Here is a 26,985-nt window from a genome sequence, read left to right on the forward strand (position 1 = left end):
ATTCTCTCTGATTTTTTTCTGTCGTTTTTCCCGTTTGTTTCTATTTATCTCTCTCTCTTTCTCTCTCTCCATTTCTTTCTCTCGCACTCTTTCTATCTTTTTTTTTCTATTTCTTCCCATTTTCTCTCCATATATTTTTCGCTTGCTTCCTCCTTCTTTCTGTCCTTTTCTCTTTATATATATCACTATGTTTCTGTCTCTATCTTTCTTTGATTACATCGCCACACGATGGTCTAGTGGTTATGGTGCTCTACCGCTGACCCGAAGGTCGCGGGATAGAATCCCGGCTGCGGCGGCTCGATTTTCGATGGTGGCGAGAATTTTTGAGGCCCGTGTGTTTAGATTTAGGTGCACAATAAAGAACCCCAGGTGGACTACATTTCCGTATCCCTTCACTACAGCGTCTCTCATAATGATATTGTTTTGGGACGTTAAATCCCAAATAATATTAATATTATCTTTCTTTGATTCTCTCTCTTTCTTTCTGCCTATTCCTCTCTTTCTAATTCTTTCTATAGTGTGCTTTACCCTCTCCCCTACTCTTATCCCTCTCCCTCCTAATCACATCTCTCCTCCTCAAGCTTTCTTCCCTTTCCCACCCCTTGCGACACTATACAAAGATATGCTATGGACTGCTAGCGTGCCTGGGTAGTCGAGTTGTTAGGACGCTTGCCTTCAGATCGAAGGTACGGGAGTCCGAATCCTGCCTCATGAACATTTTTTAGGGGCGAAGCACCGTAGAGTCTCAGCTTGTCGGCGGTGCTTCCTCGTCTGTTGTCGCCACGTGCATCGTCGTGACCATTTGCTCGCCTGCTTCGCCGAGACCTGTCTATTTGCTTGAGCGCAATAGAGGGCGCCACCGCCTCAGAGCTCGCCCTGTGGCGAGAGAGAGCGAACGGCGCGCGTCGACTATGAAAACGCTCTTTCTGCGATGAACGCTGAACTACCATCTCGCAAGGAACGAGAACGCGCGCTCGCCCGGAAGAGACAACCCAGCGAGCGAAGTGACCTTCGTACGCTGTGTAACTTTAGCGCGGACGTCGCGACGAAAGCATAAAACAAACAAACCACTCCCCTCACGAGATAAGCGCGCGCGCAAGCGACCATGGCCTGTAGGGCAAAGTGCGCCTGGCGAAGAAGGAGGCACAAGCGCATCGCAACGAGCGGGGCGACTGCTTTTAAAGCACGCCCCTCGCTCTTGTCGCGCCATCCCACTGTTGACGAAGAAAGCACCTTGAAGTAAATGGTGTATATAAATAGCTCGCCGATAGCAGAGTGACAGATGTACGCCTCGTGGCATATCCGGTTAACGTCTCGCGCCGCGGAGCGAGAGGGCGCCCATTCGATTCCGCGCTTCGAACAATTTGTGAATTATTTTTTTCGTGGTGATATATATATATATATATATATATATATATATATATATATATATATATATATATATATATATATATATATATATATATATATATATATCTTACGAGGTTTGTAAGAGAGCTTTATTCGTAAGGCACTGGACGGCGAGTGTCAGCCAGTAGTGCACGTCGTTCTTCTCTTTCTTTCTACTCCGTTGTTGTTGTCGCTGCTAATCCTTTGCTGTAGATGAGACCCACTAACATTGAATAAGAGGCTGGGTCCGAGCTAGTTGGTACACTGACATTATGAAACCGTTAAGCGCACAAAGACGGGAACAAGAAGACGACACACAGAGCGCTTGTGTCGTCTTCTTGTTCCCGTCTTTGTGCACTTAACGGTTTCATAATGCCACTAATCTTGTTCCTCTTGCAGACGAAGCCCTCCCGGCGAGAAGTCAGTTGGAGGGTCGCTTAGTAAAGGGCTTCAGGCGTGCTGTATGCGTGACTTCGGTCTTGGATGACCGTCTTCCAATGCCAGTTAGGCGTGCAATCCTATAATTCAACTCACTAAGGCGCTCTGCCACAACAAATCGTCCAACATAGTCAGCGAGGAGCTTTTGACTCAGTCCACGTTTCCGCACCGGAGGCCATAGCCACACTAGGTCACCAAGATTGTAGGCGACCTGACGGTGTCGACTATCGTACCGGGATTTATAGTTCTCTTGTGAAGCACTATATATATATATATATATATATATATATATATATATATATATATATATATATATATATATATATATATATATATATATATATATATATATATATCCGCAGAAACAGCGGTGCTGTTGTTCTGTGTTCTGCTGACTTTCGGTCAAGTTATGTGATTTTATGTGGGTGCATGTGATTGTGTTATTTGTAGAGTAGAGATGTACAAAGAACGGCGTAGCCATACGTTGCACCGCTGACACCCCCCCCCCCCCTTCACATTCATTCCTTCACTACCCACAATCACCACATCGTCTAATGCGTAGTGCATAAGCGGCACTTCTCAGTTTCACTGTGCGGCTTCCGCTTCATCCACGACCGTGGCAGTTAAGGTACATTCACACCGAAGGCGGGGCGGCAAAGCGGCGAAGCGGGCTTTTCAAGGCGGCGAGGCGGTGAGCGCGCGTACCTGTTCAGACCGCATGGCTCTCTTGGCTGCCCGCGCGGCCGAGCAGGCGGGGCCTCTCGCGCTTTAGCGCACGTGTCGCTATCACGTGGTACGGCTTCTCCCAAAGAGACACCTGCACCACCGCCGCGCCATCGCCGCAGCGCGTTCTGATTGGCTGCGGCAAAGCGGCGAGTAGCGGCGAGCGGCAAAAAATTGGTCCGAGAGCGATCGGACCTGCCGCCTCGTTTTCCGCCCCGCTTTCGCCGCCTGGAGAGGAGGTTTTGCCGCTTTCCGCCTCACCGCTTTGCCGCTTTGGCCGCCCCGCCTTCGGTGTGAATGAGCCTTTAGACAATCGATGGCTGCGCGTGGGAACAGGAGCGTGAATGCGGACGCTCATCTGTCTCCAGACTCAGCCCTGGAACTGCTCCGGTGTTAAAGAGAAATATTCAGGTCTGAGCTGTGGTTTTGTAGTTTCCTTCCGACTGGGCCCATAGATATGTGCTTGAAATCGCCTTAACGTTTCGATTAAGTGCTCCTTAATCGTTTAGCGAAAGATGGACTAGGATGCGCTTAGCACAACTCTCTATATTCTAATTTTTTCTGTGGTTTCCAGGATCTCAAGAAAAGAAGGATTTTCTCAAGAGGCGGTTTCCAGCATTACAAGAACGAAACTTTTCAAACACACGTGACCTGTCCTTTGAAGAACACGTCATGTGCGAAACTGAAGGCAGGGGTGAGCGCAGTGTTTGACGGTCAAGTGGCAAACGCTATTCACGGCCGTTACTTCGAAATCTGCAATGCTGGCGTGGCCATACGCTTGAATATAGGGGTGTTAATAGAGACTTTTAGCTTGTACGTATATTTCTTTACGTTACCGGATACCGCATGGACTCTGCGCATACGCGAACCTTTACGGAGCGTAAAGGTTTCCGGAACGTAAAGTACTCGCCTGATAGTCCTTGCATTTACGGCCCTATCTCGCAAATCCACCTTCGTTCGTGGCTACTCGCGATATCCGCTTTGCGGATACTACAGCCGCCCAGACAAAATAAGTCGAATTCGCGCGAGGGCCACTTACGATCACCTTGTTTCAGCCGGATTACCGAGGTTAGAGCTACCTAGAATACCGAAGCCGTAAATGTGAGATGTCTAAGGCCGCTGACAGGCTGGTTAGCAGGCGCCATCTATCGGGGCCAGGGTGAACCAGGTAAGCACAAAATTGTTATTGTAGAAACATCGGGTATTCTGTTTCCAATGCAAATGCATTGCAGTGGCTTAATTGCGAATGAGTTGCCTTTTTAATGATTTTTTAGGGGTGTGCGAATATTCGAAAGTTTCGAATATTCGTCGAATATTACATTCAAAATATTCGTATTCGATTCGAAAATCGTGTATTCGAAAAGTTTCGAATATTCGATAACTTCGAATAGGCAATTCGATTATCATGCATAAAATAACTCGTCTTCCACATTTCTGCTGCGTTCGTATCGCTAAAAACGTTGCCGAAAAGAGCGATAAACATCGTAAGTACACGGAGGCACGATATCTGCCTGCGACGAGCGCCCCAATACGTATGATTTATTGCTGGTGCATCTCCGACGTGCAGCGCTGTTGGCGATCATATAACCGTACATTTTCAATATTATGCGGCCGTAACGTGCCGCACCACCAGTCGTTCACTATGCGGGACCACTTCTGAGGAAAGAGAGTGACCCACCAGACTGGCGGCGGACTGTGGGCAACTTCAGATACCCCACTCTGGCAAAGCTTTGCCCCATATAACTCCCTATACAAGCCACTTCTGTTACAAGCGAGCGTGCATTTTCAGTGACAGGGGGGGGGGGTCCTCTGTTACAAGGGAGCGCCTGCTGCCTGATCATGTGGTGTATTCATTACTTTCATTGTGCCGTGATATTTGCTTGTGTTCTGATGTGCATTGTGCTAGCCTGGACATTGTGTTCTGGAGATAGCAGTGTATGTTGTGTTGCCAGTCAGGCTGTTAATGTTTTTTTTTTTTTTTACACAGCTACATGATGAATGAAATATTGTTACTGTGGAGGCATTTTTCCTTTGATATTCGATATTCGATTCGATATTGGAAGGTGGATATTCGTATTCCATTCTTATCCAGAAAATCTGATATTCGCACACCCCTAATCTTTTTCCTCAGAAAAACTAAGCGAAAACAAACATGTCCATGAGTGGTGTTGCACGAAGTAACACAAGGTGTCGACACCATCGTCCGGTAACCCCTTATTGCTACACACCTTTGCGTCTACCGGGATACTGCAAACGCTAAAAACCTCTTTTGTGATTTTGCTGCAATGGTAATTTAATATTACCTAAATTAAATGTAGTTTATATGCAGTTATCATCACCATTTAGTGTTTTGCGCAAACGTAAACGTTTACGTACGTACGTCCGTAAAGGTTTAGGTTTGGGTAGCTAAAAAGTTCACTAAAACTGCAGTTCCGGTAACACGGTAAAAGTAATACGGTAACACGGTAACGTAAAGATGAATATGTTCAAGCTAAAACTCCCGAATGACTCTTATATTGTGCATACTGAAAGGGCATACTGAGTGACCAAACTACCCACGATCGTAAACTACTTTTATGCGATACTAGCGTGTCCAACGTTTCGTAAGTGGGTAGTTGTTTACCTCGTATTACAATGCATTGTATACTTGTAGGCATTGCATATTCCCTCTACCAAGTTCGGTGCAGCAGAAATTTGTGTTGGGAGATTCAGAGCAGCACTCGCGCTGTGAAATAGGCTGAACATGCTGGGTATGTCGCCGACAAAGGTGAAACACAGAAGCTTTCGGCAAGTAACGATAGAAATATATATTGCGAACAACGCCATTAAACACAGTGTTCGCATTCGTCCACAATGTCGCTGTCTGCAGGAAATCTCGAGAACAGGCGAACGACGAGTGAGCGCTGTTTTGTGGCTTGTATGTCTTGAGAAGCCACAACAATGTCGTTCCCTATGGGGGAATGAGGTTCTGAATTCCGGTTCCGAAAATTTGTCAGCGCCAGATTATACAGACTAATCTATGGTACAGCGAGAATACTTACATTTATGTGTATTTACCTGGCAGTTTTCGTTGAGCATATCGAGGCGTTGTTGAACGATAAAGCTCTGACAATGCAAAGTGGTGCTGCTCAGCAGGCGCAACAATATACTTCTTGAACATGCTACTTAAGACGATCAAACGTATACCACACTGTGAAATTGAAGATGCAGTGTTTCACTATTGCATGCCTATTAATAATAATGGTTATAAAGCGTAAATCGCAAAGGCTTAGTCGTAGTCAGCATTAGATGCTTCCTTTTATGAAATGTCGAAGGTTTAATCCCTGGACAATGTAGTGCAATGCGCAATGTACTCATGATATATTCTCAAGCGAACGAGGCACCACGTTCGTACTGATAACGTGCACGCGATCTTCAAAATAACTTTTGTGGTCAGCGTTCATCCGTCTAGTCTATACGATCATTATTATTGTTCTCAATAACTTGCCTTTTTTTTATTTAAGCGCTTCGCATGCTTTAGGGCTTTTAGGAGCTTGCTCGCCAAGCTTCTTATGCTCGCGCCTTGTCCTCACCTCTGTGACCGTCGGCGCGGCGGCACACACCACGCTCGGCGCAGCTGCGCTCTCTCCGGTTATTTCAAAAATGCTCACTAGATGGCGCCGCCGCCCAAGGCGGCACACACCACGCTCGGCGCAAGCGCTAGTAGTAGTTAGGTGACTGCTCGCTGGCCGCACCGCTCGTTTCGCATGGCTTCCTTTCTCTTCGCCGGGAGCTCACTAAGTGAACTCTCTTCGTTGCCGCTCCGCAGCATGAACGGCAGCAGCGCGACGGGCTCGCAACGCAGCAGCAGCTCGGGAAGATCTCGCCTTGCCAATAACCAGCCAACCCATGATGTCACGTTACGCTCTCCGATGCGTATCGTACGACTGCAAACGTCCCACCACCATCAGGCACTTGTATCGATGCCTTCTCGAACTTTCCATTGCGTCCCATCATCGATGACCCCTTGGCAACATACTTTACTGATCATAAAGCAATCATCGTTAAAGGGAAACGAGTCCCCAAGCTCATCGAGGGACGCCCTTCTTGTACTTTGTAAAAGAACATCTCTTGTGTATATGTAATGCATATAATTCAACCATCATAAAGCAACTATCTTTAAAGGGAAACCAGTCTCCGAACTCATCGAGGGACGCCCTTCTTGAACTTGGTAAAACAACATCTCTTGTGTATATATAATGTTTATAGTTCATCCAAATGTATATTATACTTCATCAAAATGTATATAGTGCATCCAACCGTAAATTTAAAAACAAAAACATTGTGGATGTAATGTATGTATAACAACGTTGTCACGCCTATATATGATGGTAGAGGAATGTGCACGGAGCATTCGCGGGTTGCCCGATCATCTCCGAGCAAGCTCCTCTAACATCATTCACTTCGTGAATATGGCGGTGAATTTTTTAGTTGGTTCTCATATGTGTAAACACTTGCCAACGCAGCAAGCCTATTATTTCATACTAAGTACTGCTATGGTTTAGTCTTAGTGGAAAGCTTTCTACCTCTCTTTTGAAGATTAAACTGTATTAAAATTCTGAATATGCTGTTATGATCACGTAATCGCTTAGTCACCGTGCTGTCTCAAAACTTGATCACCTGTATCTGCGTCGTTGGACCCGAAACGAGGCCCTTATCGGTGCCTTTTTATAAACCCGCTGTCTCAGGTGTGAATCTGGTGCTGAATTCGTTGGCCGGTGACAAGTTGCTGGCCAGCGTGCGCTGCTTGGCAAAGCACGGTCGATTCTTGGAGATTGGCAAGTTCGATCTGTTCGAGGACAAAAACCTGGGAATGTCTGTGTTTCTCCAAGACGTCAGCTTCCACGGAGTTATGTTGGATTGCTTGTTGAACGACGAACCCAGTTCTGCGGCAATGAAGCGCCACCTCAGATCACTTATCCTCGAGGGAATCGACTCCGGAGTGGTGATACCGCTGAAGGCCTACACATTCACCCGAGAGGAGACCGAGCAAGCATTCCGTTTTACTGCTGCTGCTAAGCACACAGGGAAAGTTTTGATTCAGGTGAGTCATACTCGAAGATACGTGGTGTTACAATACAAAATAACGATCTGGTAATTGGGGTACAGTGCGCTATCAGTGACAAGACAATTGTATCACTGAAGGCAGTCGCCTCAGTGACAAAATTGTCGTTCATTTCTTCGATACATTCTGCGCTATATAATGAAGCAGGATTGGCCACCCTGGTGTAGTACTTGGCCACTACCTCCCACATGAATACACCAATTAACCCTCGGCCCTCAGTCCCCAGCGGCTGCGAAGCAACTGACCAAGGCGGCGGTCAGACCTGCGACGCAGCAGAGGGTGCTAAGAATCTCTGGGTACGGACAGGCCGCCATTGGAATCTCAATTTGGCTACGTATAACGCTAGAACTTTATCTAGTGAGGCGAGTCTAGCTGTACTATTCGAGGAATTGGAGGGTGTTAAATGGGATGTAATAGGGCTCAGTGAGGTTAGGAGGCCACAAGAGGCATATACAGTGCTGAGGAACGGACACGTCCTATGCTATCGTGGCTTAGCTGACAGAAGAGAACTAGGAGTGGGGTTCCTTATTCATAAAGATATAGCTGGAAATATAGAGGAATACTATAGCATTAATGAGAGGGTGATATGTATCGTAATGAAGTTTAATAAGAGGTACAAGATGGAGGTGGTACAGGCCTACGCGCCTACATCCAGCCATGATGATCAAATGGTTGAACGCTTCTACGAAGACGTAGAATCAGCAATGAGTAAGGTAAAGACACAGTATACTGTACTGATGGGCGACTTTAATGCAAAGGTAGGCAAGAAGCAGGCTGGAGATCATGCAGTTGGGGAATATGGCATCGGCTCTAGAAACGCCAGAGGGGAGTTACTAGTAGAGTTTGCAGAACGCAATAATTTACGCATCTTGAATACCTTCTACAGAAAACGGGCTACTCGTAAGTGGACGTGGAGGAGTCCTAATGGCCAAACTAAAAATGAAATAGACTTCATAATGTGCGGCCACCCGGGCATTGTACAGGATGTGGAAGTAGTTAAGAAGATCCGATGCAGTGACCATAGAATGGTAAGATCTAGAATTCAACTTGACATGAGGAAGGAACGGCAGAAACTGATACGCAGGAAGCCGATTAATGAACTAGCTCTGAGAGGGAAAGTTGAGGAATTCAGAGTTTCACTTCAGAATAGGTACGCGGCTTTAACCGAGGAAACCGACCTTAGCGTTGACGCAATGAATGATAATCTGACTAGTATCATCAAGGAGTGTGCAGTGGAAGTCGGGGGTACAGTTGTTAGACAGGACACTGGTAAGCTATCCCAAGAGACGAAAAACCTCATTAAGAAACGTCAAGCTATGAAAGCCTCAAATGCAACAGACAAAATAGAGCTGGCGGAGCTTTCGAAGTTAATCAACAGGCGTAAAGTAGCCGACATAAGAAAGTATAATATGGAGAGAATTGAACATGCTCTAAAGAACGGAAGAAGCCTCAAAGCTATGAAGACAAAACTGTGCATAGGCAAAAATCAGATGTATGCATTAAGGGACAAGGATGGCAAGGTCACAACCAATATGGATAGAATAGTTGAGGTAGCGGAAGAGTTCTACAGAGATCTGTACAGCAGCCGAAGCATTCAGGATGATAACATAAGAAGGAGTAATAGCGCAGAGGAATCTGACATCCCACCAGTATTGACAGGAGAAGTAAAGAAAGCCCTAAAGGGAATGCAAAGAGACAAAGCAGCTGGTGAGGATCAGGTAACATCAGACCTGTTGAAAGACGGTGGAGAGATTATGTTAGAGAAACTGGCCACCCTGTATGCGAAGTGCCTCTCGACGGGGAGGATACCAGAATCTTGGAAGAATGCCAACATCATCTTGATCCATAAGAAAGGGGACGTCAAAGACCTGAAAAATTACAGGCCCATAAGCTTACTGTCGGTTGTCTACAAGCTATTTACAAAATTAATTGCTAACAGAATTAATACGACATTGGAGTTCAATCAACCAAGAGACCAGGCAGGATTTCGTACAGGATTCTCAACAATAGACCATATTCATACTATCAATCAGGTGATAGAGAAATGCGCGGAATACAACCAACCCCTATACATAGCCTTCATAGATTACGAGAAGGCATTTGATTCGGTGGAGACATCAGCAGTCATGCAGGCACTGCGGAATCAAGGCATCGACGAAGCCTATATAAACATAATGGAAGAAATCTACAGCGGATCCACAGCCACTATAGTCCTCAATAAAGAAAGCGACAGAATCCCAATAAAGAAGGGCGTACGGCAGGGAGACACGATCTCTCCAATGTTATTCACCGCGTGTTTACAGGAGGTTTTCAGGGCCCTAGATTGGGAAGAGCTAGGGATAAGAGTCAATGGAGAGTATCTCAGTAACCTACGATTCGCTGATGACATTGCATTGATGAGTAACGCGGGAGACGAATTGCAGCTCATGATTACTGAACTGGATACGGAAAGTAGAAGAGTAGGTCTGAAAATTAATATGCATAAAACTAAAGTAATGTGGAACAATCTTGGTAGAGAACAGCGCTTTGCGATAGGTGGCGAGACACTGGAAGTTGTAAAGGAGTACGTCTACTTAGGACAGGTAGTAACCGCGGAGCCGAACCATGAGAGTGAAATAACTAGAAGAATAAGGATGGGTTGGGGCTCATTCGGCAAGCATTATCAAATCATGAATGGTAATCTACCACTATCCCTCAAGAGGAAGGTATATAACAGCTGCATCTTACCGGTACTTACCTACGGAGCAGAAACCTGGAGACTTACAAAGAGGGTTCAACTTAAATTGAGGACGACGCAGCGAGCGATGGAAAGGAAAATGATAGGTGTAACCTTAAGAGACAGGAAGAGAGCAGAGTGGGTCAGGGAACAAACGGGGGTTAATGACATCATAGTTGAAATCAAGAAGAAGAAATGGATATGGGCCGGGCACGTAGCACGTCGGCAGGATAACCGGTGGTCATTAAGGGTAACTGACTGGATTCCAAGAGATGGCAAACGCGTGAGGGGGAGACCGAAAATTAGGTGGGTAGATGAGATTAAGAAGTTTGCAGGTATTACGTGGCAGCAGAAAGCACAGGACCGGGTTGATTGGCGGAACATGGGAGAGGCCTTTGCCCTGCAGTGGGCGTAGACAGGCTGATGATGATGATGATGATGATTCTGAGAACAATATTAATGAGATATATCACACAATAATGTCAAGGAAAGTATTGGGAATGTTAATTGTAGTAATTGGGGTATAAATGTGAAGAATGTAAAGTGGACGAAAAGATAACTTGCCGCTGACAGGGACCGAACCTGCGACCTTAGAATACCATATCCGATGCTCTATCACTGCGCGAAGACGGCGCTCATCCTCCGATCCACTTTATGGGCTCTATATGTGCGTCGAAACTTAGGAGTGTTAGATAGCGCCGATCTCAGCCATGGCAGTGAGTGTGGAACAATCTTTTTTCTGTATGTTGGCGTCACGTAACATTTCTACTTTTTTTACGAGCTGGCAGCTAATCAATAATCCATCGCATACTACCTGAAGGCGCCATGTCTGCCAGAACGAGACCCTCGCTCTGAATAAAGGAAAGATGACTTCTAAGAGCTCGTTTTTCCTTCTTAGACACAATAATAGTGAGAACTAACACACAATAATGCCCAGGAAATTAGAGCGGATGTTTATTGTAGTATTTAGGGCATATATGTGAAGAATGTAAAGTGGACGAAAATATAACTTGCCACCGGCCTTATGAGAAACTACCTTAGGGTGGTTGCTGACTCAACCAATTAGCAATTAAGGATTGTGCCGAGACAGACTGCAGTGCTTCAAGAACACAGCATGTGAGAGATATCTGTGGCAGCTAATGTCTCGTGTGACATTTACCTCCAAACGCGCTACGCCATCTAGCGGCCTTGCGACAGTCCACACTATGTGCTTTTATCAGCATGTGAAAATATTTGCAGGTGATCTAATACCAAGTTACCGCACAATATTTCTCTGTGGTGATATTGGGGCTCACATGTAGTGGTGCTATACCAAATGAAGTAGACGTTGAGGTCGTTCATTAAACATCAGCACTGCTCCACCCAAAACATCTGAATGTACACATATTTAACATTTTCCTTATGGTACACTCCGCTGGGCGCCGCCGCGCTCTCGCTCAGATTGCAAAAATAGGGAGCTCGCTCTTGGCACGAACCAGAGAAAGGGTCTCCGAGGTGAACGTGCAGACGCGCACCAGAGCAATCGGAGGCCGGAAGAGGATACACGTGAGCAGTGTTTATGTTGCTAACAGACGAGGCGCAGCATTAACGTGATGATATGTTGTTCGCGGCCCGAGCGTGGTCCTCTGAAAGAACCAGTTGAACGTATTGGGAGCGCTCGATTTCGACTAGCCGAGCGTCACGTGCGTAGGGAGGGTGCTCCGAAGAGCTAGAAAACGACTATTGAACGTTCCATAAGTAGTTTACTTGAATCTATTATTGGCCAATACCACGCAGCAATGAAGGAAACATGTGCTGCTACGTATTCGGCGGCTGGACGACAGCCGAACTATGAAACCGACGACTCAAGCAGTGCCAGGAAGACAATCCCAGTTTATTCACCTTGCGACGCGTTTTTAAGCGCTACGCAGCCAATCACAGGTTGGCAGGAAAGAAAAGAAAACAGCAAGATAACACAAAGCGGGGCAATGTTATCAGAAAGCCCTGACGTAGAGAGAGGGCGGGCACTGCGAATGTTAGAGTGGTTGTAAGCTATTCAATGGATGAAATTCTTCAACAGAGAGAGCATAACCGGAAATTTCTCTTTACTCAGGCTCGAGACGGATTCAGGCGAAAAGGTGAACAGACAGCATTGGAGGATGTTCGGGTTGCTAGAGGACTTCACCAAGAAGTTAAACTACGATAGTTGTCAGATACATGGCCTTCAGGGTCTCTGAATAAGTATTGGTGAGGACAAGGAATACTTCCTCTTTCAATACCACACCGTCAATGACGAACATTGTGTCCCATTTCGGGTGCCACCTCCAACATCCTGTTGGGTCTTCCAGCGCCGCCATTGAGCATACACTGGTTAGGCTGGCCTACCCTCTCACATCCTTTGCACCTGATATGGCTGGCAGGCCTTACAGTGGTCACGTGGCCGTAACTTGGCCGCTGCCCCCATCGGCTAGGTGCATTTTATTGAAAGCGGTTGCGGTCGGCGACCAGTTGCTCGTTCAAGCTTCGCAGGACACGCAAGCACCAATGGGATCGCGGTTCGAAAAAGAAAAGATTTGTTTTTCTTCTGCCGCATCACAGGTTTAGCACATGAGCTGGTAAGAGAGGCTTCTTAAAGATGAGGAAACACAAGTGCAACGTTGGAGTAGATTGAGCAGAGGGACTCTCACACATTCTAAATATGAAGCCCCATTTTTATAAGCTGTGTTCGGTGGTTTAACACTTACCGGTGACTCGGCAGCAAACAGACTTTCAGATGAGCAATCATAGACTCCAGGGAACCTCAACTCCTCTCCTACTGCTTCTTCAAGCGGAACTTCGCTGTTGACCAAGCTTTTGCCGCAGTTGGAACCTAACTTGTCTGAAACACACTCATGCACCACACTTCAACAACTGTTCCTGCTAGCCTCACGGTTAACGCGTCTTCAGGAGCCGTAGGAGTCGCTCTTTACAAGTGAATTGATGGTGCTCGGGTCCCATATGATTCCTTTTCCGAAAGTTGTGCATCAGTGGGCGCCTATACAACATGTCAGCACGAGAACGAATCGCCGCCTACCTTGTAGTGACGCCTTCCAGGTGCTTCCTTAGAGGGGGGCACTTACCAGTAACTAACCAATTCTTACCGGTAACTAAGCAGTTGTTTCCAGATTACGATTCCCTCTACATGTTCTGTAAACGATAATCAGCAAAAAAAATCAACATGCATTTTTAACTTTAGCGTGAAAGAAGGCTCGTACGATTGTGCATGTTTATCTTGTGAGTCTGCCTGCACGAAGATAATATTGGTGCTGGAATTTGGAGCACAGGCACGGAGTTAACCGTTTATGAGACAACGTCATTGCCTCTCTTTGCCTAAGGTGTGAGATTCTACTAATCCTTCTTTTTTGCATACAGTGCTTGCATCAGACGATACTAATGCTGGGTTATTTCAGATGCGACCGGAAGAGAGCGAGCGCGTCACTCGCGCGCCTCCGCTGACGCTTGAAGCAGTGGCGCGCCCCCACTTCTACCGACACAAATCATACATTATTGTCGGTGGCCTGGGTGGCTTTGGTCTCGAGCTCGCAGACTGGATGGTGACACGCGGATGCCGCAAGCTTCTGCTGATTTCCAGAAGTGGCATACGTACGGGGTACCAGAGGCTTTGTATTAGACACTGGAGCGAACAGGGGGTCACAGTGCTCGTCAGCAGTGACGATGTATCGACGAAAGAGGGCACGCGCAAGATCATCGAGACTGCGACAACAATGGGGCCCGTGGGCGGGATCTTCAACCTGGCCATGGTAAGATAGCCGTGCTGTAAAATGGTATTATTAAATTTACCTTGCCAAAGCTCCGACGCTGTTAGCCTCTAGAAGATCTAATATGTAACAGTTTTCACAAAATGTATCTGTCAAGCTATATTATTCAAGCTGTACCGGCCTCATGATATGAATTTTTCGCTGCAATATTGTGCTTTATTGATACGCAGATCCAACTAGCCGTAAGCTACTCTACCGATGTTGTTTCAAATGCAGTATCATCGCATTTGTAAATTGCAATCAATTTATCTAGTATAATACCCTCAGCATCTGGAAATGAACAGCAAACCTTTTCAGAATTGTGTGATGCAGGTTAAAATCGCAAAACATTGCGACACCAAACAATGGAGTGCTCACATTCACCTTCTTTTTGTCAAAATCCTTAAACAACGCGCTTGGATTAAAATAGTGTGCTGGACTGTTCTAAACTTGGAAGCTTCGTAAATTTCTTCTCTGACAGTTCAGCAGTTTACGAGGTAATGCTATTGACGACATGGAACAAAATTGCAATTGAAAAACACAAAGCGCTGCATCAGTCGCTTGATGGAGCGACACCCTCATTTGCCGAAAAAAAGCGCCCGTACAATAACCACCCCTGAAATTTCGAATTCTTCATAGTGTTAGCGCGTAAAAAATTTGAAACAACCTACTGCGTGGTCATCCTTCCGCCGCCCCCTTCTCCCTCATTGAGCGAGTTTGCAGAAAATAGATATCAATGGAAAATTACATTTTCAGCTTAATCTTGAAGTCGGAGCAATGCTTTGTATGGAGCAGTAGCAAACATCTTTATTTTCACTACACCACCACGTTAGAGAGCTCGCACTCTCCCTAACGTATAGTTAACCGACGTATTCGGTTTGTTTATTTGAGGAACCTGAAATAACGTATTCCCATATGTCATCATCATAATCATCATCAGCCTGACTGCGCCCACTGCAGGGCAAAGGCCTCTCCCAGGTTCCGCCAATCAACTCGGTCCAGCGCTCGCTGCAGTCACGTTATACACGCGAACTTCTTAATCTCATTTGCCCACCTGAATGTCTCTCTTTCCCTAGTGATTTTACCTTCTCTTCGATTCCAGTCGGTTACGCTTAATGAGCAGCGGTTATCTTGCTTACGCTCTACACGCCCTGTACATACCCATTTATTCTTGATTTTGACTAAGATGTCCTTAACATCCGTGTGTTCGTTGACCCACTCTGTTCTCTTCTTGTCCCTTAGGCCACACCTATCATTTTCTTTTCAATTGCTCGCAGCGTGGTCATCAGTTTTTAAGTTTAACCCTCTTTGTAAGCCTCCAGGTTTCTGTTCCGTAGGTAAGTATCGGTAAGATGCAAACGACCACAGCATTGGCCCGCTTGTGCTGCCTCGACAGGGCAGCGACGATGGCGGGGGCTGTGCGACGAATGCTTTTGTGTGCGACGAATGCGTTTTGCTAGCGCCAACACAAGCGATAACCGCTGCGTCTGCTTACCGTTGTCATGAACCGGTGCGAGGGAAGCATATCGTTTGTACGCGGAACGCTACGGAGCATTAGAATCATGGCGCGCATGGGCGCGCAAGCAAGCATGTCAAATGGTATTTTATTGTACTTAGCGGGCGTCTGCAGTAAAGAGAAACACACTACTACTTAATGGATACAGTTAGAAAATGTCTAGTCGGACGTTTTGGAAACCAATCTACAATATATCATTGGAATTTTCTGCCCAAATTCGTTGTCTTCAAAAGTTACGTAATTAAAGTGGCCTATTAGGCAAATAATCAGAACACAAAGAAATAGTCTGACTTACTCTATGCAATGGTCAGCAACATGCATTCGGTTGTGTCGTCATTGAGTGTGTCGGCATATTTTTAAACTTTGGCTAGACTTAGCTGGGGCACCTGTATATTTTCCTCTTAGGCATAGTGGCAAACTACCATTCATGGTTTGAGAATTCCTGCCGAATGTGCTCCATCCCATTCTTATTCTTATAGTAACTGCTATCTCGTGGTTTGGCTCCGCGGTTACTACTTTCCTAAGTAAAGTATGTCTTTATAATGCCATGGTACATATCGCAAAGCGCTGCGCTCTTTCGAGACTGTTGCACAATACATTAGTTTTGGCAATATTTATTTTCAGACCTAGCATTCTGCTTTCCTTGTCCAATACGTCCAAATTGTCCCCTCAGTGAATTGAAGTTTACTAATGTTCTCTATATTAACTCTTATCTCTAACTCTTCATTATATAGGGCTCTGAAAGCCTCCTGTAAGCACGCCGTGAATAGCATTGGGGAGATCGGGTCTCCTTGCCTTATCCCCTACTTTATTGGAATTTTATCGATTTCTTTATGGAGGACTACATTTTCTGTATCGGGGCCTATATGCATCGTCAGACTAGACAATGGAGCTTGCCTGAATATAAAGTGACTTGCTTGTATGCTCATTAGACGCATAAATACTCATCATCAAACAAACAGCAAAAGGAACAAAATATTTTTGTTTCCTTGTGCCGATTATTATATCAAATTAATAAATTAATCAAAGCTTTTTCTCCAACAAATTATGGGTAGTCTTAGGGCTAAAAGCTGCTCTATGAACCTCGATTGTGTACCGGAGAGCTCTTACATTGGCAGCGCACAACGTTTGCAACACAGAATGCATATCAGATTATAAACATAACTTTTGCGAGTATTATTGCGATACCAATTATTTTTGCCGTCGCCGTTGTCGTCATGTCCCGTGTAGATATACAGACACACACACACGTACGCGCCATATATATATATATATATATATATATATATATATATATATATATATATATATATATATATTGTGACGAAGAAACAGAGAAACAAGAGACAACGCCCGTTCGTGGGCCGGCTGTTCTTATTCTGAACCTCGTTCTGCTCTTCTTCGCGCATCCTGCTCTCGCGCCAGAGCCCCGGTGTCGTTCTTCGTCATTACAATATATATATATATATATATATATATATATATATATATATATATATATATATATATATATATATATGTGTGTGTGTGTGTGTGTGTGTGTGTGTGTGTGTGTGTGTGTGTGTGTGTAGATATAAACGCACAAATAAAAATAAATCTGGTAAAAAAATTCCGTAGCATCCGGCCGGGGATCCGAACCTGAGGCCCCTTGCTCCGCTGTGCACCGCGTTAGACGTCTCTACCAAGCGCCATGCATCCGCCAGCATATTAAGGGCGAGGTATTTGTTTAAAGAATTTACCGCTGGCGGTATGCAGATCTTGGAGGGGCTTGAGCGTGTTCACTATGTCGCAACGTTCCTACATTTTCTTTCACTTTGAAAACTGCCCTTGAGACGCGCACGAAAAAGTGGACCCGTTCTGAACCCGCTCGCAATGTGGAACAAAAAACAGAACGTAGGGCACACCATGCATCAGACGCCACCGCGTGGCAGGAGACGCAGATCGGTCACTACACGCGCCGCAGTTTACAAGAAAAAGAAATATCTAAGAGCATCGGGTTCTGCATAGTCGATACTTGCAGCGCGCTGTTCAAGCACAAAGACGTAACCACTGCGAGAGTTGTTAGTTCACGCTGGTCCTGTGTATACCTGTGCGTTCTTATCGAGTGTCCATTTAAATGCGAATGGATTTCTTAGTCGGGCTATGTCAGGCGTCGGTCAGTGTCCGCGCGCTTCTCTGCTCTCACTCCCTCTCCCATAGCAACAGCTGCGGGCGCGCGCGCTTATCCTCGCCCCTGGCAAGCGGAGCAGGTGGTACGAGCGGAGTAGCGGAGAGTGAGTGGAGAGGAGGAGCGCGCCCTGGCGTGTGAGGGCGCTCCTATTGCGGGAGCTCGGAGGAGCTCCCGCGTGTGTGGAGAGAGTGTAGGAGAGGGTAGGTGCAGTGCTTCGCCGCTCCTCTCGCCGTTCGCTCTCTCTCCTCCTTGCGCCCCACTCTCCCGTCCGCTGGGATGAAGCGCGCCCCTCACTCTCGACCGTTCGCTGGCTGGGCGCCTTTCAAGGCGATGGCAGAAGTCGGTGAAAGCGAATGTCTGACGGCGTCAATAATTTACGCCATTAAAATTACTACGCCGTGTACTCTCGGCGCATGAAATGCATTCGCATTTCCTCACGATTCCCTTCGGGGAGGTGGGGGCATTTTTGAAGAAACTCGCTAGCAGACGCTGCCTGCGTTGGCGTTGTCTCTCGCGGGCGAGGGCGCGTTCTCGTCCCTTGTGAGCTGGTGGTTCAGCGTTCATCGCAGAAAGAGCCTTTCCACAGTCAACGCGCGCCGTTCGCTCTCTCTCGCCCCACGACGAGTGCTGAGGTGGTGACACCCTCTCTTGCGCTCAAGCAAATGGAAAGAACACGACAATGCAAGCAAACAAATTGGTCACGACGATGCCGCGGCGACTGGAGACGACGATGCACCGCCGACAAGCCGAGACCCCAAGGTGATTCGCCCCTAAAACGACGGTCTAGGCACCATTGCCGGCGGGTGGATGGTGCGATAAAAACATCTGTGCAGCTTACCTGAACCCTTATACCGCACGTTCACAAATTCTTTCACTTAAAGTTTTCATTTTTCTCTATTTGATCATCACTAATGCGAAACAAGGTAACAGGAAATTATGAGCACACTTCAAGATCTACAATTGTTGTTTCGTAGATGCAGGTAAAAAAGTGCGGTGCTGAAGCTTATATTTTTCTGCTGCTATAACCAACTATAGATTGTAATAAAGAGACTTCTGCACACTGCGACACAAGCAGTGTAAAGAACGCTTGGTTTCTTTGTATTGCAGCAATTGAAAACGCTTCGTAGCACTATCCATTCAATTTATCTGACTCAGCCACTGTGTTTTATTTGCTTCACCGGCGCGCTGCAAGTTTTGAGATGCTTGATGTTCTTCGTGTGACATGTCAATGCGTTGCTATTGCACTCACTGCTTCGCCCGTGCGGCTGAACTGTGACTTTTTCAGTAACATATTAACAGTAGAGATTACATTAGGTAATAAACATAGCATACAGAGTTACACCATGATTTGCGTCAGATATTTATTACAGCACAAACAAGTTCATTGGATAAATATAAAAATACTGACTTTAAAAGTTAATGAAAGTGAAATTCAACAAGCTTTGTATACAATTAGGAAAACAAGAGTTTCAGTGAAAAGAGATCGCATAATGTGGCTAAACAGAAATAAAATTCATTGCGAGCAAACCGCGCTAAATATCGCACAACGAAGGCGTACTACGCCTTCGCAAGGAAAAGTACACAATAGTCACTTGAAACATATAGGCATAACACTGATGTAAATGTCGATGTGTAGCAGTAGTCAATTCGAAAGAAAAAAGAATTTATGGTAAACTGGAGTGCTTGTTAGATGTAGGCAGTTTTGTAATGAGGAACAGACCACGTAAAGGTGTGTCCCGCACGTACATAAGTGTCATCTAAATTAGCGTCTGATAAATTCGGTGTAAACGGCAGCGATTTTTTCCGGAAGCGTGTCTTCTTCAGTCATACGATGGTTGCCTATTCAATTTCTGTAAATTTTTCTCAGTAAATTAAACTTCAAAATGTATCTGTGAAGTCTGTGTGAATTGAGATTGCTTATTCCCGTATACATACTTGAAGAACGATCGTCTCGTGATTTATCGGCCCCTTTCGCATAGGCAATAGCTCATATCCATGGCCATATGAAAAGCAAAGCCCGAGTAATTCCATTCATAGCACGGCCATATTATGTCCCAATGTAAAGCTTTGTCCGGTATTACGTAGCCAGTTTATTCACGCATTATATTTTTTTATACAGCGCTATGTTACATGTTGACGACGTGCACCTGCAGTTCAGTATTAGGGGTCTCTTCGCGCCCCATAAAAGGCGCAGTAATAGCAGACGAAATAATTGTGAGCGAAAAATGAGCGTCGTTCGTGGGCACAAAATTGAGAAATATGCAAATAAAATCAATAATAAAAAATCCATAGCATATCCACTGGGTGAATGATGACGAGTGGGGCGAAGCTCCGGAGGGTATCCTCGGTAAACCGTGAACACTCCGAGTAATTCGCCCAGTATATGATGAAGTAAACACGTGAGAAACACCGTGTATATGTTAAACATCAAATGTTTATGGTACTGTTCGTTTACATGGTCCTTTCATCACAACGGTCCCGCTAGCGTACGTCGCCGCACTAAATCGAACAATTGCCTTCCACCAATGACACGCGCCATATGTGAATCTTCCGTGAATTCTGCCCAGTACATCATCAACGACGTAAGGTCGGGCGCGTTTATACTAAAGGGTCGACGAGAGTCATGACGACTTGCAGCTCACTTTTATTTTACATTTACGCTGTGAATTTTTATTGTTTCATCACGCACATGAGAAATATCACACAGGCACTACCGTGGAGGTCAAAATCCAGTGCCTATATATACGGGGTGGTCAGTGAACGGTTTGCAGCGCGAGCAGTTGTTTTTTTTTTTTTTCAATCAAGAAACTCGCTCGCAGACGCTGCCTGCGTCGGCCTCCCGAGGCGAGAGAGGGGGGGGGGGTTGGACTAGAGCACACATCTGCAACGCAGCAAGCGCCTCCACGCCATCTAGAGGTATTTCTGAGAACTAGAGGCGACTACGACAGCGCCGTCTAGTGAACACTCCAAGAACTAGAGGTGGCTACCGCCTACTACTACTACATACTACAGAAGAGGGACACACCCATACCCAAAGGAGCTTCGCCCCTAAAATCTTCGGCTCGAGCGAGAATCGAACCCAGGCTTTTCTGCGTGGCTAGCAGGTATTTATCACAGAGCCGCGCCATTGCTTGAAAATGGTTCGGAGAAAAATAGACTATGTGAATGTCATGTAGTGGGAGAACTCTCCATAACGGATGTAATATTGCGCGGCAGAAGCGTAGAATCGCGCCAGGCGTCAAACATGTGAATGCGAAATGTATGGGTGTTTTAAAGGCCTACCTATTAAAAGCGCTCAGACATATTTATTTATCATCAGCAGCAAATGCATCAACAAAGTGAGCAGCTGCGTAGGTTCGCGTGTTGGCTTACGGTCGCGTAGTGGACCCTTCGCTGATTTGCAAAAGGAAGAATTATGGCGCAGTGCACACTGCGCAATTTTACTTGTAGCATGCTTTCTAGGATAGTTTGAAACGGTCATACCTACGCGCACAGACGTTCGTTTCCTTGCGGCTCGGCTGAGACATGCACCGAGAACCGAAGCTAGGCTAGCGGTTAAGAAGGCGATGCGCGCGGTGTCCAATTACGCTACCGCGTTCTACTCTTGAAGGCGAAGCTAAGTGTACGGATATTTCACGGCCTGGCACGCTTCTACGTTTCCGCTACGCAATATTACATGCGTTAAGGAGACTCCTTCTACTAGATGACATTCACGTAGTGTTTTTTTTTTTTTTAAGCGGTGACAAGCATTAGCATAGCTCTGTGGTAGAACATCTGTTTACCGCGCAGACGGCCAGGGCTCGATTCTTGCTCGAACGTAAAATTTTAATTATTTAATTTATTTCAATCTTTTCCAATTTTTCGGTCACGGACGACATGGTGAATTTTTGCTCGCAACCAACGTCGCCGTCACCGACACCGATGCCGACGCTGGAATTTCTGCGAAACGAGATCTGTGACGCTGCCAAGTTAAAACCAGGCGTCATACATGCGCGAACTGCGCAACGAGTCGGTCGTTGAATGCTTCCAACCCATTACAAAGGGCTCAACCGTAATTGTTGCAGATGTGTAGATGTGTTTGCAGATGTGTAGCAGGTACCACGCATGCCCCGCCACGGTGGTCTAGTGGCTATGGCGCTCGACTGCTGACCCGAAGGTCGCGGGATCGAATCCCGGCCGCGGCGGCTGCATTTTCGATGGAGGCGAAAATGTTCGAGGCCCGTGTACTTAGATTTAGGTGCACGTTAAAGAACCCCAGGTGGTCGAAATTTCCGGAGCCCTCCACTACGGCGTCTCTCATAAATCGTGGTTTTGGGACGTTACACCCCACATATTATTATTACAGGTACCACGCATCTTGACAGAATGACCAATAATGGCATAGTGGGTGGTTGTTGCCTACTTCACAGAAATTATGATTTAAGGCGTAGTGGGTACCTTGCAAGTGTACAGGGTCGACCACATCTAAGCTGAACACCTCATTAGTATTCAAGACCTCATTGAAGCTGTTGTTTAATACATAATTCGGAAAATCATTACTGTGTTTGTCGACACCATGATTACACGTTCTATAACGGGCATTGCACTCGTGAAGTATAAGAAACGTTCTAGTTTTACCGGTTTGAATACTAATGAGGTGTTCAGCTTAGATGTGGTCGACCCTGTACATGAATTAGGTACCCTGAGAGAGTTTACGACGGGTTCTAGAAAGGCCGCTCTTTCAGCTTTCCCTGTAACTGTTCTGCGTGTTCCGCGAAGGCCTGGTGATTTTTTCCCTGCTTGAAACCACCCGCTCGGTAGGAAATTCGCATTGCGTGACGCTTGGATATGTTACTCTTCTGCCACACCATATTACATGTGTTAAGGTGATTCCTTGACCGATATGAAGCCTGTATATGGTGTGCTTGGGAGAGTTTCAAGCGGAGCCATGACTATACGGTAGAATACTCGACTGCCATGCGGAGGTCCTGGGTTGAAGTCCCAACCTGTCCTGGATATTTTTGTCACATTGTGCGCGATAGCGGTTACGGATACCGGCGGCGGCGTCAACGGCTGACAGCTATGCCACTGAAATCGGCTGTTCTGATCTGATTAGAGCTTTCGCTGTAAAAACGGCATGAGCAGAAAGAGATAACTGAAGCTACGCAGGGCAACAGAAACAGAACAACATCAAGGAAGCAATAAAATAATGACACGCTATTTTACGTTTTTTACGCAATATGTTTACGAGATGATGGTCTTAAGCATTTCATTTCCGTTTTATTCAGCCGTATGAAGAAATTTATTACTCGGTTTCTAATTACGCGTGCTATTCTTGTGAAAATTCCACTTATTACACTGGCTGTAAATATAGGCGTACACCTCTCCGCAATAGACGTCAGACTCTGGAGTTTCCAAGATGTGTGGCGCCACCTGTCGGAGAAGTATTGAGTAGTGCACAGACCGACTCTCTCGCACAGTTTGCTATATGGGACCAGGTGCAACTAGCGAGTGCGAAACAACGATTGAGCTTAATATCGCGTGTGTTTGCGCATTTAGCACTCAGAACGAGAGCTGTGAATTGCTCTCCGCTAGTCGGACGCGCCACCGAGCCGTCGTGAAGTGCTCGCTGGATCACTCGCCTGAACGACGGCGAAAACAGCAGCAGACGAGAGCCCTCCGCACGCTACGAAGAAACTCCGCAAAAGACGCACTGTTGCGTTGTGAATTGCCATGGACGTAAAAGACTGAATAACAACGTTCAATTTTACCGATTCCGATACCGATAGTTGTCGTACGAAGAAGAAAGGCGAGAGCGCTGGATATGGGCCGTTGCGAGCGTGTTGGGTAAGCGAAGTACCCAGGTTCTCCACAGCCGCTGGCATGAATGTGTGGCTCTGCTGTTGTTTTGCGTAGCCCTGATGCAAAACCGTGGTAACCACCTTGACTATGAAGCTCAGCAGAGGCTCTGACCGCTGTGCTTGTCGTGTAACACGAAGTGAGCAGCTAGAGGCAGACTGGAGACGCGTGATACGCACACCGCGACGAGTTGGACGTCACAACACAGCATCGCGGACGTACGTACGTTTTGAAGGCTCAGAGTTCTGGTTCTAACTAGCTAACGCCACGTGCGTCATACAAATAAATCGCAGAATGTTGGTCGTGACCCCCTTCAGGTTTGTTTCGCCCGTGTCCTCCGCGGTTGCTGTAGCTATCTCGGAGGCCACGTTTTGCCTTTGGTTGTACCCCGCGAAAGTGGACACGCACGTATCCCCATTTGCAGTACATACAAACGGAAGACGACCGTCAAGAGACCATTTGAGGATGCGTAATAAAACACTCCAATGCACAGGAAGCGAGAGATGAATTAAGGGAGAATGCAACTGAAAAGGCGAAAATCGCCGGAGCCATTCGCCCCTGATGAACCGAGTTTTGTACCACTGATCGTAAGATGCATAGCTAAGTAAATTGATCGTGTATGTAGGTACTTTATCGCTGTGGCATACGTATATACCCGATTTTGACGCATTTAGGCTCTAGAGAACGGATGTCGGAGGGCTTGCCTCGAACTCGGTGTCGTGTGATGCTCGCTTGTATTTGCGAGTTGCAGCGCGCGGAAATAACTCAAACTTATTTTGCATTGTACTCGCAGTTCGCTTTGATCAGCTTCCTTTGTTTCTGAAGCGTGGATTGGCGGAAGAAGCTTTCCAGGTCCTTGATTTTCAGGAAACCGCGCCTCGACACGAACGAAAGAGGAGGCTTATATTGCGGCCTATGCACATTCGCTTGCGGGCGGCTCTGTTTGCACTACCCAGTTAGTGCCAGGGCTACGATGAGGGCGCTGGTGGCGGTGTTTTTCGCAGCGCCGCCTGGGCAGAGTCTGACGTCTACGTAGGCTACCAGTATTTTATTTTACACAACGTCAAATAGTTTTTGTAGGAAGATAACTCACTTACTTTAGTTCCTACATATGTATTGCATTATTTGATTTTAAATAATGCATGCGGATTTCTCACAGTTGAAAGCTTTCTAGTTGACGAAAAATTCCTCTTTTTCCGTAAATAACATCCGGAAGAAACGCCACTCAGGCGTGGCTGTATTACCAGTTCAGCTAACCAGGGCGACGGCAATATTGCATCGTAAGGGCGAATTATTCCACATTACAATTCTCTCAATATAATATTCAGTTTTAATGTGCCTAGAGTATGATGTCCCTTGCGCAAGGACAAGTTCGGTGTGCCTCAGGCGGGGAGTGCGATATACGAACCTGCTCTTTAGTTCCCTTTGTAGACGACCGCCCGGTAAGCGTTGGTCTCAGGACACAACCACGCACAAAGAGGATTTTTTTGTGAACTAGAAAGCTTTTCTCTCTGAGAAATTGAGAAATGCAGAATGATTTCTGTACGTAGTTCCGCTACAAACATATGGATGCAAGTTTTTCCGTTCTATCAATCAGGTTCCCAAGATATTCAGTAAATCTCTCAATATAACTACATAATGAATGCGTGTTACTGCTGCCTTGTTGCGCTTGCTTTGTTTATATTGTTTCACCCGTAACTTGCATTCGAGTGAACTTGCATTTGAATGTGAAAGTGGCCTGGTTTCTTACCTGGTGCTGGCAGGTGCTTCGAGATGCCTTGATTGAGAACCAGACACCGGAGATGTACATGGATGTGTGCAAGCCCAAAGTGCTGGGCACTCAGTGCCTAGACAGTGTATCGCGAAAGGAGTGTCCAGAACTTGATCACTTCGTCGTGTTCTCATCCGTGTCCTGTGGTCGTGGTCAAATTGGACAAACAAACTACGGCTTCGCCAACTCCGTCATGGAGCGCCTGTGTGAGCGACGGGTTGCCGACGGCCTCCCTGGTGAGTTGAGCGGCTCCTCTATGCAGTGTTGAGCTTAAGGATTTGCTCAACTGAAAGTAAAATGTTACCGCAATTCTGCAAATACCATGGAATAATATCTCCAAAGCGGCTAAAATATATCGATTGTAATCTATAGTTACGCTCAGGCTTATATTAGAATAAGGAATTTGAAAGACTTAAGTACTAAAAACATCACAGAAGCTTTCATTCAAGTTCACGCTTATTATGAGTCCATTTTCGATATTGTAACGGCAATATGTGTAATACTGGGTTCGCTTTTTTTGGTACAGAGGCACACCTTTGTCCAATATGTGATTTTGTTTTGAGTTTGAAAACTGATCGGTATTTGGAAATATTAGCGAAACATTCCAGGCATCTATTAAAAATTAATAAAGATTTCACTTCTAAAAGTCACTTGATCGCAATACAATATTTCCCATCATTTAGGGTTTCATATCGCAGAAGGCTTCTGTACGCCTTCGGGTTACTGAAAATAAACCCGCTGTTCATAGGCATCACCTACAGGAATAATATACTAAGAATAAGTAGATTAGTGGACGTAGGAACATTTGACAAACATATTGTTTGAAAGTTTTCCTCATAATACTAGCCACTAGACTATCAGCAAAGAGAAAGCGCTTTTGCATACACACTTCGTAAAAGAGTTGACATGAAATAAGTAACTGATATGCCGACTTTATGTTTTGATGCAGGCTGTAGGTATTGAATTTTGTACGCTGTGATATGGCGAAGCGGTAATGCACGGATCTCCTGTTACAAGAATAACTTTACATACAGCGAAAACTCGTAGTTTTGAAGACTGAGTTGGCTGTTCAAAAGCCTTAGCACCTACTGACATATTCTACTTTTCGCGGACGTATGATTTGTTGTGTCATAGCTGAATCATTGATAGTACGACGTTTTTTTTTCGTAGCGGCCGTGGTACGACATTAGGCTCTACAGCGACTTGTATGCCGCTCTACGGTAGAATAATATTTTCAAAACATGCCTTGAAGCGTTTTTCTCCTCCGATACAGCACCAACCAAAATTTCAAGACTGCGATTCCGTGTAATTCTAGCAGCAACGCCATGTCATTGAGGAACGCTGCCCGCTGGGCAAGTTGGCCCATTTTAATCGAAGAAGGAAGCCTGTGACCAGAAAACAGAGACGGTAGAGAACAACCAGATATCATAAGCGCCTTATAATTCATTTCTATATTTGCTTTATAAGTCATATTATTTTCTATCGAATACGACATATTTGCGCTGAAGACATTCTAAGCAGGTAGTACGTGCCATTGTCCATTA

General features: G+C 45.9%; 1 protein-coding gene across 1 annotated transcript in view; it reads left to right on the forward strand.

Moving 5' to 3' along the window:
• The window catches only part of LOC119398658 (fatty acid synthase-like), a 154,653-nt gene that overhangs the window by 107,801 nt on the left and 19,867 nt on the right, over positions 1–26,985 (forward strand). The window contains exons 20-23 of the mRNA XM_049417381.1: positions 3,125–3,244; positions 7,278–7,633; positions 13,799–14,149; positions 25,434–25,677. Coding sequence (XP_049273338.1) covers positions 3,125–3,244; positions 7,278–7,633; positions 13,799–14,149; positions 25,434–25,677 — 1,071 coding nt within the window. The remainder of the gene's footprint in view (positions 1–3,124; positions 3,245–7,277; positions 7,634–13,798; positions 14,150–25,433; positions 25,678–26,985) is intronic.

This window comes from Rhipicephalus sanguineus, chromosome 7 (assembly GCF_013339695.2).
Source record: "Rhipicephalus sanguineus isolate Rsan-2018 chromosome 7, BIME_Rsan_1.4, whole genome shotgun sequence".
In the NCBI taxonomy this organism is placed as follows: Eukaryota; Metazoa; Arthropoda; class Arachnida; order Ixodida; family Ixodidae; genus Rhipicephalus; species Rhipicephalus sanguineus.